General features: G+C 40.4%; 1 protein-coding gene across 1 annotated transcript; it reads right to left on the reverse strand.

The window, feature by feature from the left end:
* Window positions 1-8,619: 8,619 nt before the first annotated feature.
* On the reverse strand, window positions 8,620-12,286 carry LOC136857749 (uncharacterized). Its single transcript, XM_067136644.2, has one exon. The coding sequence runs from the start codon at window positions 12,159-12,161 to the stop codon at window positions 10,692-10,694; it is 1,470 nt and encodes a 489-aa protein (XP_066992745.2). The 5' UTR covers window positions 12,162-12,286; the 3' UTR covers window positions 8,620-10,691.
* Between the last annotated feature and the right edge of the window lie 5,702 nt (window positions 12,287-17,988).

Raw genomic sequence — 17,988 nt, forward strand, 5'->3', positions numbered from 1 at the left:
ACATTACCATTATTTGCCCATTTCTTGCCATTAATTAATAAACCTTGGCAATATTGATCTCGAGACGTAGTGTGGTATTTTAATATGTTTTTTTTTTCCCGCTGATTATACGTACATTAGTAAGATGAGAACGCTGGAATAGATTATACACAATATAACTTATATTCTCTATTTATTTCAAGAAGTCTTATATATGTTTAAGGTAACCCTTTATTGCATCAGATGCTTTAATTGCATTCAGATGCTCCATTTGTATACTTAAGAACCATACAAAAGGACCTTAAAAATGTGCATAGTTTAGTCACGTCTTTCATCCTCTATTTTTTATGTTTTCAAACTATTTACTTAAACATAACTGAGTATTTTTGTACTCAGTAATCTTTGTCATTAAGGTAATCGTCAAATGCTGTAGAAGATTTTGAAATACAAATTTGTTAGTTAAATAATTTTTAGGACAACGGGAAACGGATCAATCTTACTGCAATAGTGGTGGTGGTCGTGGTAATTGTTTCAATGGGAAAAGCAATAGAACTATCAGCCTCTATGAACTCTAACTGTAGGATGAAGAATGAGGGCTCCTACTTTTCGAAAAATGAAAGTACCGGATGATGAACGGGAAGAACTGTGGAAGGTATGGCAATGAAAAGACTTATAATAATGTTATTGGCTTTACGTTCCACTAACTACTTTTACGGTCTTCGGAGAAGCCGAGGTGCCGAGGAGTTATTTTACGTGCCATTAAATCCACTGACACAAGGCTGACGTATTTGAGCATCTTCAAATACCACCGGACTGAGCCAGGATCGAACTTGCCAAGTTGGGATCAGAAGGCCAGCGCCTCAACCGTCTGAACCACTCAGCCCGGCTGTGAAAAGACTTCCTAGGCGTTGCAATCCTAATATCGTCGGAGTGGTAAGGAAACAGTTCATCAAAAGAAGTCGGAAAAGAAAAACGAAAGATAGAAGCATGGCGCAAATAATTCGATGTTAACTGCTACAACTTGGGACACATGGCCGTTGCTTCATAGGCACAAAGTGTGAGCTTCTGGGAGTTACAACTTACAAATGACGGAACGAAGGTAACGATTAGGTCACGACTACGAGTTATAGTATTTAACCATAGAATGTTCTGATTTGAAACAATGCAATTCACGATAACCAGCAACCAAAATTTTCTCAGATTTAATGAAATATATTTCAATACTTACGTTTTACCTCCAAGAAATGTCTAAAAGATCTTCTAAACAAGAAAGCACAAACATATTTGTGATAGTAAGACGTGCGGTTTTCAATCTGGACAGAACAGCTTTACTTCTGATCCACACCGGCTTCTTCTAGGCAAGTACCATTAAGAAAAACTGCAAGGTGAAACCTCCTGAGTCCTACACGGAATCTCATTCCATAGAGAAAAGAAGGCGCCTCACTCACTGTGTATGGATACAAGCTATTAACACTTCAACAGGACTAAAATTAACAATAGTCCACTCAATTTTAACAAACACTACTGCGACCGATTTTCTCAATAGATACTATGTTAAAAATACATCTTAAACGCGGTAATAAGGGCAAGTAACGCTGAAACCTTAATTTCCATAAATGAACACACATATTTTACTTTTATAGGTTTGAAGCATCTTTCCTATAGGGCATAAAAAATTGTATTTCCTGACGAATGTATATGCAATTTATTGATGTAATTTAAGTGTGCATAAATGTTCGTAATATATAGCAACACATTAGCATAATCCACTCAATATAAAGGGATAACAGAGTAAACATTAACAGTAAAACCACCTTCATTAATGGCTATAGCTAGCCTACAGCTTCAAAACATTCCATCTGCTTTACCTGTAGCGGTGAGAGGGGAGCATATGAATATTTATAGGTGTCAATACGTGAAACGCGCACGACATTGTACCTCAACGAATGGTGCATTTAGCGCTAACTCCTGCCAAGGTTCATCATTGACAAACAATATTCTTCGGGATATTTAGGAGCTATCAATCGCGTTGTTGTTTGGTGGCAGGTGTAGACGAAACATGCGGGCTGACGTTGGGAGATAATATTTAGAGACCAACTGAAATTGTCGTTGAAAGGTCTTAGTGTATTGGAATAACAAGTCGTTAACACAAGGTCTGCCATTAAAATTCATTCTGAAGCCATTCTCTACACCGTTTCTATACTCTTTGACAAAGAACGACTAGCATTCAATCCGAAATATCCTGATTTCGAAGAACGTTCTTTTCAAATTATATTGAACCTTCATTCATATTAATTAAAGAATCTGAACAATCCGCCGCCACATTTTTTTTTTACGTACTGAAGCTTCCTTCTTGAAATTTATTCCGAACAAATTGTAGTTGCACGGTACATTCATTTGGGCGGTTAGGGATCTCTCTGAACATCAATCACGGATATGAAGTACATGGGTAAAATCTGCTATGTAACATGCATCACGGTGGGGTTTGTATTTGTGTAGCACCAATATTTGGGGCCAGATTTATACGTGCCTCAGTGTTAGAAGCAAAACAAGAATGGAAAAGGAAAAATGAATTTTAACGGATGGGAATTTGTTACTTATTAACACGACTCGGGGAAGGTTCATAGAGGTTCATGAATGATCCAGTTCAACTTACAGAATAATGATGTAAAAAAGTAGAAAAATAATGTTGTTTCGGTGCAGATTATACAGAACCTTTCATGACAGAATGTCCGGCTCCATGGATAAATGGTTAGCGTGCTGGCTTTTGGTACAGATGGTTCCGGGTTCGATTCCCGGACGGGTCATGGATTTTAACCTTAAATGGTTAATTCATCTGGCTCGGGGGCTGGATGCATGTGCCGTCTTCATAATTAGAAATCACCTTAGGTAGGACCTCATCCTCACATACCTGCAAGTCGCCTATAGGCCGTCTACTAGAAAAAGACTTGCATCAGGCTTCTCCTGAGGCCATGCGCCATTGTTATTATTATTATTATTATATAATACGTTGAGACAATTGATTATGGACTAAATTGTACTTTTCCTCATGTTACACTCGTTTCACTTTTATTACACGAAGAACAATACTCATTCAGTTTAGGACTTCTTGCGCCTGTAAACTTAATATATTCTTTCACGGGATACATGTTAATACTTTTCTCTTACTTTATAATTATTTTTCGAAATATAATATTGCCGTTCTTACACCTAAAGATGTATCAGCAACACTGGAAATCTTGTGAGATGTAGCGTGATATATCCTTCAGACTATCGCTTGGTTAACATTATCATTAACAGAATTTCGTGTCATTTATAATTTTATCCCTACTGTTAATTTTGGTACCTGGAGCACATATATTGTAGGCCTACTGCATATTCGAAGGACAGACCCAAAAGAAAGTTTATCCTATGTACGCAAATGGAGACAAATAAGACCGACAAAAGAACAAGTTTTGCTTGGATTGAGCGTGTCTACATTTTCAAGCAGTCTATACATTTGGAGGAATACTTACCCTATAAAATAATATTAAGATTCGCTATTATCTAGAGCATACAGTGTGGTGTCTTTTTCTAGCAGCCAAATTTGCATTAAATCTTCCAGCTAATGTGTGTGTTGTGTGTATATGAAGAGGGATGCATTAGAACAAACACCCATTCGAGTGGACATGAAATATCCGGACGGTACCCGAGACACTGAATCGAAGGACGCGACGCTGATTATTCAAGTCAAGGAGTCCGACATATGTGTTAAACATGGTAATGGTTTTCCAGTTCTTGAAACAACTCGGAAGAGGGTGAATATCGAGTTGGACCTGTACAGTTCGAGGTGAACACGATGCCAATAAAGTCAAGAGTGCAGCAGAGCTCCTCAATCCTTTTTTCTATTTCACACTAGGTTAAAAATGGTTAAAGTAGAAGGCCGTCACTTTCTACAATCAGGGTTTAGGAAATTTCAATTTTATATTATGGCAATATCAAAACAGGTTTACTGAATTATTTGAGATATGTCTGACAAAATATTAGTTTCTTTTTGCTAGTGGCTTTACGTCGCGCCGACACAGATAGGTCTTATGGCGACGATGGGATAGGAAAGGCCTAGGAGTTGGAAGGAAGCGGCCGTGGCCTTAATTAAGGCACAGCCCCAGCATTTGCCTGGTGTGAAAACGGGAAACCACGGAAAACCATTTTCAGGGCTGCCGACAGTGGGGTTCGAACCTACTATCTCCCGAATCCTACAAGACCTATACCGTGCAGCAAACTTCCTCAGTTTATCCCTTGCCAAGTCTGAAGAAGCGCACTAGGAAGATCATGTACACGTTCATAGTTTACCTCCCTAGTACAGAGGATATAAAATCCTGATAGATCCCAGAAATCTCGAAACCCAAGCGTATGATGGGTAAAAAGCCCATTTCTAATTTGATTATTCAAAATGGCATCCAGGACTCCCCTTAGATCCATTTCCGAATTACCAAAATAAATATTAATTGATAGTCACTGATTCATTGCATCAAACAGAAGCTGTGGGTTCATAAATCGTATTGTTTGAGTAGGACTACATCTGAACTTGAGAGTTTAGAGTATCATGTATCAGGCTTCTCTCATTCTCATACGTAACATTTTACACGATCCAGCTCAACGTTTCAAATTATATTGCTGTAAACGAACTTTGTGCCACATGAACATAAAATATGTCAAGCGACTTAAAAAAAAAAAAAAGTTATTTTCTGTACCTAATAAAAGTCAGTCCCGCTGTCTGGTAGTGGCATGCCTGCCTCTTACTCAAATGACCCGAGTTTGATTCTCGACTAATCCAAGGATTTTAATTCAAGACTGAGGGCTGGAAGGGGGATCATTCAGCCTCTTGAGTTCAATTGCAGAACTGTCTGATGTGACAGGTAAGAATGAAGGCCAAGAATGAAGTGATCGTCACAATGACCACGTATTACTCCAATATCTGCAGGCCATTTGACTAAGCAGCAGTCATTTTGGCAGACATAGGCCCTTAATAGGCTGTAGATGGTACAGGTTTTTGCAGTAAAACAAAACATACCTACCTTCCACAGAAGTGCCGTCGACGAAACAAGCCATGAGTAGGACCCCGTGGTTCGATCACGGGTGACTTTCAACGCCAATTGCAGTCGTCGTTTCCACCTGGATTTTTCCAAACATACTCCTCACCAGGTAGTCATCCCAACCCAAATTACAGGCAGGTGCTCGAGAAGCCATACAATGCAAAAGTAGGCTACATGTTACAAGACATTTATCATAAAAATGCAAGTCCATGAAACCACTCGCGTAGCCTTTACCTACAAAACCCGTTAATAAATGTGCAATGCAAGTATTCAGAAATATTTAGGCCCTGAAATCTACATCCAATGGCGCTCCATAACACCAAACACCCTTCGTCTATCAAGCAACTGCTTCTCAGTCCAAAAGCCTGTACATTACGAGGTGACACGTGGTCAGGGAGACGAGTCCTCTCGACAGTTGCTCTTTGTTTTCTAGACCGGGGCCGCTATCTTATCGTCAGATGGCTCGTCAATTGTGCCTCAGGTAAAATGTCCCTGGCCTGGCCGGGAACCGAAATCGGGGCCTACGGGAAAGAGGCAGGCTCACTACCACTAGACCGCAATGCCAGCGGGCGTCCAATAATAATGATGTGTACAGTATTTCGCATTACAAGGTCTCTAAAAAAAAAAAAAAAAAAAAAAAAAAAAAAAAAAAAAAAAAAAAAAAAAAAAAAAAAACCCTCATGGCACTACAGCCCTTGAAGGGCCTTGGCCTACCAGGCGACCGCTGCTCAACCAGAAGGCCTGCAGATAACGAGGTGCTGTGTGGGCAGCACGACGAATCCTCTCGGCCGTTATTCTTGGCTTTCTAGACCGGGGCCGCTATTTCACCGTCAGTAGGCTCCTCAATTTTTAATCACATAGGCTGAGTGGACCTCGAACCAGCCCTCAGGTCCAGGTAAAAATCCCTGACCTGGCCGGGAATCGAACCCGGGGCCTCCGGGTGAGACGCAAGCACGCAACGCCCACACCACGAGGCCGGCTATTACAAGGTCTCTAGGACCATAAAATGTCCATGCCTAAATTTAACGAGTACATATCTAAAACAATATGCCTTTGCTGGTGGGACCTAGTGTGTACACTGCACTAAGTCTTCTGGTATGGGCTAGAGCAATTTTGTTACTTTCATTGATCTGTCTCTGTCACGGGGTCCTACTCATGGCTTTGACAAAATGAAAGTGACTGAGGTATGAGCGATGCTAGTAATGCCATTCCTTAAGCAGCCAGTCCCTGCTATGAATGGTGTGAAACTGTTGCTAATAGGGTCGGTTGGTGCATGCATTTCAGTGGGCTTGGCAGACTGATATGTAATAGCAACTTCTGGCTCGGTGAGGAAAGCAACGGGAAACTACCTCACTCATTTCCCTAGTATGTCTCTTCAGTGATGCCTAGGCCATCTATGACAGCTCATGGCGGAACTGTTGAGGATCCAACCAGCCTTCGGGTTGATGACTAAACATACATACATCTAAAACAATACTTATGACGGTGGCTCACTGTTCCAAATTGCAGACCAATAATGCATTACCAACGAAATCAGAAGACAGACAGGTAAAATCCCACTTTTGGGCATCTTCCGTAGCTTCAGTTTTCAAGACAGAGAAACACTGGTACGGTACCTTTTACGAAGACATAGCTGTTTCTTCCCCAATTCTACCCCCAATCGATAAAAACATCTTAGTAAAAATACTTTTTTTTATTTATTTTTTTTTAATTTTTTTTTACAAAGCCACCTTCCCACGTTTATGAGAGGTCGGCGGAAACACCTGAATCAGTTTAGGACTGGCAGAAATTTAAGACCGGATGCCTTTACTGCTGTTACGTGTTGGTTCTACTGAAAATCCCATCCGAAGTAACCGGGATTCAAACCTGTGATACTCGGTATGGGAGTCTAGTGGATGGATCAAGGCGCCAGTGCCTACTCCCCCACCCCCACCCAGTGTTAACAAACGGAATTCACACATAAGTGACGTATACGAGCTAAACGATTACCATGTTCATGTCTCTAAATGATGAACAAATGAAGTATTTTATCAGTAAGGAGGCACATTTTTGGAAGTATACAGTGATAATGACCACCTTTTCCTTGTTCTCTACACGAAGCAGTTGCGGCAACGATCATCCCAACATATTCAAGCATGACGATCAGCCACACAATGTAAGACGTAAAGCGATGTAAAGTGAAAGTCTTCTAATTCATAGTAACAAAAACAATAAAAAATGCAAGTAGCAAGATCATAACAAGTTAGCAGAGACTACTAATCTGTTACTAAGTTATTGTAACTGCACTTAGTCTTATATCCCAATACATTCAAATACTGAAAGAGTAACACACATCTACAAGAAATATCATCATAGTGCCCTACAGAGGATTTGATATTTAATAGATTGAAACCAAAGACACTAAGAGTTCATCTGAACATTTATTGGTGCTTTCCGTAACTCACGTCAAGCATATATCTGCTCTAACTGTTTATAAGGTGAAATTCAACTCAACACTGCTATTTCGCTCTTATTACAAAAGCATGTGTGTTAATCGTAATAACTTAAAAGACACTGCATCTAAAAAACAACATCAAAACAGCATATTTAAAATGTTTCTGTTCTAATGTAATAGAGTAACATCACACAATAAATGACTCCGAACCACATTAAAAACAGCAGGCTTACATTTTTAGAATAAAACAAAATTGGGGTAGCAAAGGTTTTCAAGGCATTTTAATTTAAAACAAATATTAAAGCGCTTCTTACTTACGCAAAATACTGTATATGTAGAGACAACTATCTTCTCGTTCCGTATTTGTGTCTAAAATACTGGTGTCTACTTATCACATATTTCTAGCCACTGTCGATGTCACTGTCAAAGTTGCTCCTGACGTTAGGTTCTGCAGAAATGTTTCTTTTTTGTTTTTCAATTTGCTTTACGTCGCACCGACATAGATAGGTCTTACAGCGACGCTGGGGTAGGAAAGGGCTAGGAGTGGGAAGGAAGCGGCCATGGCCTCGTGTGTAAATGGGAAACCACGGAAAGCCACCTTCTGACGACAATCTCCCGAATGCAACCTCACAGCTGCGCGACCCTAACCGCACGGCCAACTCGCTCAGTCTCTACAGAAAGTGGTATAACACATTATTTCAATACATCTTCTTTCTTTGACAGTACAAACTCTGAACTGAAGTATAGTCAAGAAGCTGTTCCATTACTCACTAAAGCTAGTATAAAAGACAGATGCTACATTTTAGCAATCTGCAAAAGTGTTATAAGTTAGACAACGCTAAAATAATGTCATTATTCACCATCTGTGGTAACAAATGAATATATTCCACGAGGATGAACTTGATAATATACTTACCCTGTAGTTAGGATGTCGAGGTGAAGTAACAGGCTCAAGGTTTGCTAACTACCAGTAAGTAATCAGATCAAGGGCATGTCACAAAACGGAGGAGGAGGTTCGCGTTTATACAACTGATCTTTGTAGCCTTGGTTTAAGAGTTTTCTACCACACAGAACTGCATCATCCTCATAATTAAACACAAACTACAAAAGATACAGCAAAACACAAACATCTAAAGAAAAAAGTATGTATTTCATAAAACTGCAAACATGTACATCTCATATAGCCTCAAGTGCAGGGAAAAATTGGTAGCTTTTTAACTGTGTTCAGATTGGCATGAAAGAAATCCAGATACATGTAGCAGTAAAAGGTTTCTCCATGTGAAAAAGCTGATAGTTGTCTTTAATCACTTTGTGTATAAATTGCTTAAGACATAACAACAAAATTATACAAAGTGTGGGAAACAAGGCAGCCCTTCATCGCTTAAACGGAATAATAATAATAATAATAATAATAATAATAATAATAATAATAATAATACAGAAACTATTGTTAAGCCACTTAAAATCGCTGAGCTAACTGATGTCTGTCTACGGCTAGAAGAGAATATAATTTTTTCTCAGCAAAATTGTACTAAAACTTCATATGGATGCTCTTTCCTGCACAGAATTCTAATAATCATAAAACTAATTACCAACTATTTCTATGAAAACTGAGATAACAATGGTACTGAGTTCTATCGGAGTGAGTGAGATAGCGACAGAATGAGAATGAAGAATAACATAAATAATGTTCACCGATAGTTCGTTGTACTGGCCTTTAAGCAATGTATTGCAATGGAGTTATGGAAAAATATATTTTATGGTAGGTGTCTATGATTGTGCACAACTATAAAATCCTGAAGACATCATTTGGTAAACGTTGCTAACGCCGTATACTAATAAAGAATCAAGTGAAACTCCATCAAAAAGGGATTACAACTAATTTTATATGAGTGTTGTAATCAAATAATGTGGATATATGCTAGACTTCTCTCTTTTTCCATCCTATACGACCTTTTCGTTGAGGCCTAGTGTGCAATTTATCTGATACCCTTACTCTCTGAGGAGACAGAGCTCTTCCATGTTAATGCCACATGAACTGAATCAATAATTAGAGATACTACAGCTATAATATGAAAGTGCGACTGCTTATTTAGAATGTTATAAGCACGTTATCACACTAAATATCTCTGCACTTCATGAAATACTTCAATCTCAGGAGATAATTTTGGCTAGTTACAGAATCCTACTTAAAAACAAAATCAAGGCAAAAGTAACCTAAGTACTACGAATATATTTAAAAAAACAGCTTAGAAAAAGAGAGAATGTAACGAAATATATTGGACGGAACGTGTTATCTTCAGTAATTTTATTCCTGAATGTGAAACTCTAGGAGTGTAAACATTACGGCCTATACATTCCCTAAACTTAACGACCACCATGCAATTGTACTTCCGGCAGGTGGGTGCCTTTCCAAACATGAGCATGATTATGAAGAAATTTAACATTCCAGCGGGTTAATTAGCTTTGCAGATGATCTACACAACACACGTGGCTTAATTTTATTACAAAAGGCTGCCTTGAAACCAACCCTTAAAATGTACATCGCTCAATAAAATCACAGTAATGCTGGAGATTAGAGCGATCTCTTTCACGTGTTAGAAGTAATAATGGTGAATGACTGACTCAATGTGAAAAAAATATACTGGCAAATTAAGATGAGAGGAGGTGCTTCACCCGAAAAAACACGAAGTCACCCGACCACAGGAAAAACAACAGCCCAGGAAGAGGTACAATAACAGAAGTCACGCCAAGACCTTATTACCCAGCAAGCCCACAAAACCAAACATGTACAAACAACATTTTTAAAAAGCTTTGAAACACAGCCTCAACACTTCTACACGTTACTGTTCTGTAACACATGTTCTCAGACAACCATGAAAATTCTTTCAATGGACGGGATGCCGAAATGCAATAGCTCCGAACTTATTTCTTCCAATTTAATGGACCCACAAATTTGTGCATGATAATTATGATGTGAACGCGAGTGTGATGCTCATGTGATGAAATGGAATGACCCAAATTTCTTCAAAATGAACCTTACTAAATGAATATATGATGTTTAGGGACAAAAGTCAAGGGCGACACATCCCACAGATTGAACAGTAGCTTATTCATGCAAACAATTGAGAGGTTCATACGTTCTGAACACTGCACACGATTTAAAAAAACAACACTTTTTTTCTTTCTCTCCTGCCTTAAACCTATTCCTCCACTTGCAACCGTAACTGTTTCACTTCCTCTCCGAGATCACTCGCGGTTCCCCACAAACCTCCTGGTTCACTGCCCCATCTGAATTTCACTTTCTCACTGTTGTCCTGAGCTGGCACAGCACTTGGAGGAGACGAAGAGTAAAATTTTATTTCGATATCCCGGTGACCATTCGGAGAAGTTACGATCTCCGTGGACACCTCCAAACTCTGCGACGACGAACAGAAGGGAACCCTGTGCGAAGGCGAAGCCGATGGGTCACTCCAACTACGACGCAGTCCAGAACAGGTGTCCTTCTCGGTCGTTGAAGCCGGCGAAGCATCATTATTGCTGAATAAGCTGAAGGAGTGCAACTCGGTCGAGGTAGGTGGCGGACTCGAGAAGAAAGGAATGTTCGTGAAGGGTGAATCTGGCGATGGTGGTGTTAAAAAAGGAGAGTAACAATGCTGGTCTACATCCCAGATGAGTCCAGCTGGGTCACAGTAGCTACACTGGCATACAGGATACGGAAATAAGGCCACATTATCGTCCTCACCTTCAACATCGTCAAACTCATGGTGAAGTTTCACGTCATGTGCATCCTCCTCGGACGTCTGCGAAGCTCGTTCATCATCCACAACGCAGGGAACGCCGCATACTTTGCTACCCTTGTAAATATCGTAACACAACGGCACATACGGCTTGAGGGTAACGATATTAGATGATTCTTGATTTTTGCTTTCACTAGAGGGTGAAACGGACTTGGTAGCTTCACTCGGGGATATATTAGCGCTGGGGGGTGGCTTGCGGTCCTTCTTCCGCCGCTTGCGCGGTTTTATAATCCGTGGTAAACTGTTCTCTGAATGACCCGAACTCTCGTCGCTGGCCACACTTAGTGTATCGCTGCTGTTGGGTGTAGCACTGGTACTGCCTGGCACCGAATTCTTTTCTATAATCTCCTTACTATTGTTAATAGTGCCATTGTTGTATTTCCTGGCAGGGTGCTGCCTGACAGGCGGGCCCTTGCTGGTAGTATTGTTATTGTTGTTACTGCTATAACGGCCTGCCAAGATGAGGGGAGCTCCTTGGGTGTGGATAGCTAGGCGTGAGAGAGGAGTTCTCGTCTGCTCCCCGTCCACGCCTTTACAGCTACCCTTGCCGGTCCTACCTGCCGGTGTCGAAGTGGATGATTTGCGATTGCGCCTGGACCCGGTTGAAGCCATTGAAATGAGCGGCATGCCGGCCCAACTCCGACCCGCTGACCCATATCGGGTATTGGCGCCACACTCGCATAGAGGGACGCCGTTGTAGTTATTATGCCGGTAGTGATGATTGCTTGGACACGTTCCTTTCTTAAGTCCTTTGGGATGATGGTTCACGGTGCTGTTATTGCTGGTCGTATTACTGCTGCGCACAGAGGACGATATTAAGCAGCTGCCGATGTAACGTTCAACCTCAAGACTGCCCTGGGAAGCAGGGCTCATTTTACACTCGTACTCCAGGACGGATTTACATTTTCACCCCATCACGAAGCGTGCACACTCTTTCACTGCTGACAGTACACTGCGCTCAGCAGGGCCCCGCTCGCCGGTTCAGCCAGCGCTCTCCGCTCTGCCCCCACTACTCCCCGTCTGCTCCCACCGCTTAACCCAAATCTCAATCGCAGCGCGAGGGAAGAACCGGATCTCTGATGCTCTCGTGCCCTTGTTGCACGACAAACGACGCTTAGAAAGGTTACGGTTTACTTAAAAGATCTTCTTCCCCTAGATACCTACTTCCTTCACCTCAATCAACGGAAAACTATATTGACTAGGAGGCGACCCGCTGATTTTAAAAGACAGCAGATAACCTCTAAGTACATTTTTGGCATCGGACGATAGAGAGGAGGGAGACTTGTCCTTCCTGCAACATGCAGCACTGAAAGCCTGTGTCGGCACGTAGCTTTCTCATGACCACGAAATAACACGGAATGATCCAAGGCTTTGTCCTTTCTACCAACCATGTCAAAGATATCTGTAGAGATAAAGGATTTTCCAAACGATATAATGCTGATATAAGTGCCATTAATAACTGAACTAATAACAACAATGGCCTGGACCAGTCAACAAATTCCCCTTCCTCTTCGGAAACTTATCAACTAAAGAACAATGACAGGAAAAGAATCATGGTCACTCCAACCCCACGACTTGTGACATTATTCGGAGTATGTGGTTTCCTAAATTATGGGAGATGGGTATTGTCTTATCTTACCTTATTCGGAGTACGGAGTCAAATACAAAATGGAAGAAGAAAATATCTTGGAGGAACACAGACGGAGATTTCGATATTATGATAATAAATACCCTACAGACTAAAACAGTGCAAACTATATCAATACAATGTACGTGAAATGTAGATTTGTTACGCATGCAAACATAAACTCCCATGAAAATAATAAATACGTTGTGTGAATTCGTAATGATGAAATGGAATTCAAGAGGACAAATTGGGGTAAATATTCGTTAGGGAGTTAGGGTTTGGAATAACTTACCTAAGGCTAGGAAAACAACAGATACCGAATCTGTCACCTGGGCGACTGGCCTAAATGCAGATCAGTGCTGACTGATTGATTGACTGATTCATTGACTGATTGATATGATGATTATTGCTGTTTCAAAAGCCTAATACAGTGTGTAGGTTATCGGTTATTATCATGTGAATACAATCTTCTCTCCATTGCAGAATTGTGAATAATAAAACACAGCACCGTAATCAGCCAACATCCACGACGATGAAATGTCACCAGCACAAGACATGGACGTAATTACTCTCTTCATTTCTTACTTCCTGCCTTAAAGGAGTTAAATAATCAAGAGAAACATGAACGAAGTCGAGAAGAAACTTACTTTCACGAAAACATTTTCAACACAAGCAATCAGGTGAATATAAGAGAGGAAAGACGCGTTTCGAAAACAAATTCTGGATGGGAAAAGTAAATGTTAGAGTTTCATTTACCGCAATAGCTAATTTTATTAAATTGTGTCCTTGAAATGACCAATCTTAAAACGGTACCTCTAATAACGGCATTGTTTGTTACGTGTCCGCAACAGCTCGTACCTGATACTGAAAAAGTGGATGATTCACAGCAGAAAAAGACGTGCTGGAATTATGAATGCTTTTCACTACTGTTACTAGCTAACAGAATTAATTACGCGTGATTATGTTGGAAGTAGTAAACACCGTTTTAAACTATGAACGATAAATCTCCATTACATCAGGTTCCAGGTGTCACGGCTATAACGAGATTTTCTTCCTCTCTCTTCTGCTGAGGCTGAATGACGTTTGGGTTGAATTACTGAGCGAATGAGGTCACTAACCCAATAAATATTATATAGGCTATCTGCTGACACGGTAAGTGTGAGGTATTGTCACTTGCCTCAGGTTCGAATATTGTCCTCAACCGGGACAATCACAAGAACCAGGTCAAAGAAGGGGCAGGTTTGTCAGGTTGTCTGCAGATGGCTCAGCATACCTCCTTAGTACGATGGTATTATAGTCGGTGTCACCAGATGTTGGTCCCTAAGGGATAAACCTTACCAATCCTCCCCCATTTCTAACTGCTGGGTTGTATTCTGCGTTGCCGCCCATACAGCGAAGACGATACATCTTTGCAGGCTGGCAGCATTTTTCATCATTTCCGATAAATTGGAATGTGGGAAACGTTGATATTATTGTATTATGGAAGTATCATAAGGTACATTTACGAACATAATTGATTCATGTTTTTCTTTTATTATAATAATTATTGTAAAGACCGTACGGGTAATATCAGTTAAGAAGCACAGTGGCTAGTACGCATAATGCATTTAATCACCAAGCTGGTGTAGGAGTCCACCTTAAATTTCATAATAATGTACTAAGGTAAGTGAATCTGCATTACCGATATCTGCAATATTATAATGTATGCTTTTGTAATGTTTCGTGATCTTCGCAAGTAACTATTCACGTTGGTAGCAATGATGGACCCTAATTAAGTCAGACATATTTGCATTTTTGGGACCAATTTTAAATTATTTAAAATATAAGTTTAGGAGTCAGAGCAGGCAGAAAAATGCATTATAACGATTAGCTCCTCAGCTTGAAATATATCCTTCCCTAAATGTCATACCTCAATGTCTGACGAAGTTATCTGACTGGTGCAAAACTACCATGAAAATAACTACAAGAGACTGATAGAAGAGATAATAATAATAATAATAATAATAATAATAATAATAATAATAATAATAATAATAATAATAATAATAATGGTTGTACGTCCCACCAACTACTTTTACGGTTTTCGGAGACGCCGAGGTGACGGAATTTTATCCCGCAGGAGTTCTTTAACGTGCCTGTAAATCTGCCCACACGAGGCTGACTTATATGAGCACCTTCAAATGCTACGGTACTGATGCGCGATTGAACCCGTAAACCTGAGCTCAGACGGCCAGCGCTCTACCACCTGAGTTAGAAGGGAAGAATTACCTGAAATAAAATGGTTTCAAAATGGTCTTTGGCGTCTGTGCACGTTTGGATACAGAAATAGATGAACAGAAACATTTTTTTTTTACAATTTGTTTTACATCGCACCGACACAGATAGGCCTTATGGCGACGATGGGAAAGGAAAGGCCTAGGACTGGGAAGGAAGCGGCCGTGGCCTCAATTAAGGTACAGCCCCAGCATTTGCCTGGTCTGAAATGGGAAACCACGGAAAACCATCTTCAGGGCTGCCGACAGTGGAGCTCGAACCCACAATCTCCCGGATAAAAGCTCACAGCTGCGCGCCCCTAACCTCACGGCCAACTCGACCGGTCAGAAACAATTAGGACCAGTTTAATTGTTCCTTTCAGTTTAAACATTTGTTTCGTAATAAAGTATATTATTTTCAACACTTTGTCCATGACTGATTTTGTAATGAATTTCTGTCACTTTTGGGTTGACAACCACGAAAACGACAGCGAATGGGTTCAATCAATGCTTGTGAAAGGGTACTCACTATATAAGAGCTATGAAAGAGCTCCGTAACGAGCGACGTTGCATTCAACTCGCAACCAGTGTCCTCTTCTCAAGGGAGTGCAGCGTCCTCTGGCAAACATATGACTAAAATAGGAACAAGGCCTCTTGTGATGAATATGTTAAGTCCTTGCGCTTGGCAACTGATAGCACCTTCAGGTGACATCAGTACGCGTCGAACATCAATCAGGTAGAATAACCGACAATGAGATTATGATTTCGAGGCCAAGTTTCTGAGTAACTTCTGGCTAAGGCTGCTCTTAACATTAACCGTAAGGAAAAGAGGAATAACGTCCAACCCTTGAAATATGAGAATACATATTTCTGAAAAAAAGAAGGCAATGATAGGCGGGGAAACGCAACTTCCAAACCCTCGCAAACCTAATTCCGTTCTGGAACCTGGCAATATAGGATCAATTTCACTAAAGAGACGTTTTAAAAAGGACTGCATGTAAAATACGCGTGGTACAAGTGTAAAGTGTAACATAATCTGTAATAAAGCACCCACACTGCAGTGTTGACGAATATGGAGTAAGAGAAGGTGACCAAAAGGAGAGGCGTATAGGATGGATTAATGTGCATTATGGACACAGATTCACACCTTTTGATAGCAATATCACAAGAGCAGGCACGGTCCGTAAGTACTTTACAGACAGCTACGCTAGGACACAAGTACGAGCCACTATTAAAAAAATAAAAATAAAATAAGTAAAAGTTTTTTCAAACTCTGTGGAAGTAGAATTAGGTATCCAGTACATTTTCAAGTTCTTCCTACCGTAATAATTATGTGTTGTTGAAGATGAAGCATATGGAAGAATGCACAAATGTAAGTACTGCAGGGCGAGAACAATACTTCATAGCCTTATTTACAAACTAGTGTATTTAATGTCTAATTATGTTTACAGTCGCTGCAGCTTCAATAGATCTTAATAAACGAATACCGGGATTTCATCTCGAAATAGAGTTCTTTAGAATATCTCAAAATGCCAACAGAATGTGCTGCGGTTCGATTCCGCAGCAATGAGCGCAGGAGGCGAGCGGCAATGTAACTAAGCTAGACTACAACTCTTGAACCCACAAATTTGTTTCTCAAATATATGAAATATACATATGATTAATAATAATAATAATAATAATAAATAATAATAATAATAATAATAATAATAATAATAATAATAATATTTGCTTTATGTCCCACTAACTACTTTTACGGTTTTCGGAGACGCCGAGGTCCCGGAATTTAGTCCCGCAGGAGTTCTTTTACGTGCCAGTAAATCTACCGACACGAGGCTGTCGTATCTGGACACCTTCAAATACCACCGGACTGAGCCAGGATCGAACCTGCCAAGTTGGGGTCAGAAGACCAACGCCTCAACCGTCTGAGCCACTTAGCTCGGCTTACATACATATGATTCAGCACTGCTGAGAACTGTGATGTATCTTCGGTCACGTGCATATGTGATTAGGAACGTGGACAAGCGGCGTCTCGAGGAACAGTTCCGAAGGTGAGTAGGAAGGCCAGCACAGGTGGACACTAGTATTCATGTATGCAGACGTCTCAATAGCCCAACATGTCACGCGATTACATTAGCAGTAAATAATGTCCCATACCACGACTACAAACAGCGCCGCGTACAACTTCCCAGCCCCTCTCCTAGGAAAAGAATTAACGATCACTTCATTCAAATACAAAAATACACTATCATGAATAGAATAGGTGAAAATGCAGAATGTTAGAGACTGTTTTATGCATAATAAACAATGCAACAAGCATTAAAAAACACGTTGCAAGTACAGTATATTCATCTCTTACAAAAAATATCACTAGAGGACCTTACACATTACTAAAAATAAAACAAAAAGCATAGCACTACAGCTCTGGTAGGCCTTGATTTACCAAGCAATCGCTGTTCAACTCGAACGCCAGCAGATTACGAGGTGACACGTGGTCACCGTGACGAACCCTCTCAACCTTACACATTACTAAAAATAAAACAAAAAGCATAGCACTACAGCCCTGGTAGGACTTGATTTACCAAGCAACCGCTGTTCAACTCGAACGCCAGCAGATTACGAGGTGACACGTGGTCACCGTGACGAACCCTCTCAACCGCTATCTTGGCTTTCTAGACTACACTTACAAATGACACGCGTGTGAAATATAAGTCCCACTATGACCAGAATTCGGGCCACAATTCACCCTACACTTAATCCGGAACGAACATATTTCTATTTCATCCCTGTCTCTTCTGTAGGTTTAAACAATGGTTTAATT

This window comes from Anabrus simplex, chromosome 1 (assembly GCF_040414725.1).
Source record: "Anabrus simplex isolate iqAnaSimp1 chromosome 1, ASM4041472v1, whole genome shotgun sequence".
Lineage (NCBI taxonomy): Eukaryota > Metazoa > Arthropoda > Insecta > Orthoptera > Tettigoniidae > Anabrus > Anabrus simplex.

What these genes read in the sequence shown, in the direction of transcription:
- LOC136857749 (XM_067136644.2), bottom strand. Translation starts at nt 12,161, where the DNA reads ATGAGCCCTGCTTCCCAGGGCAGTCTTGAGGTTGAACGTTACATCGGC.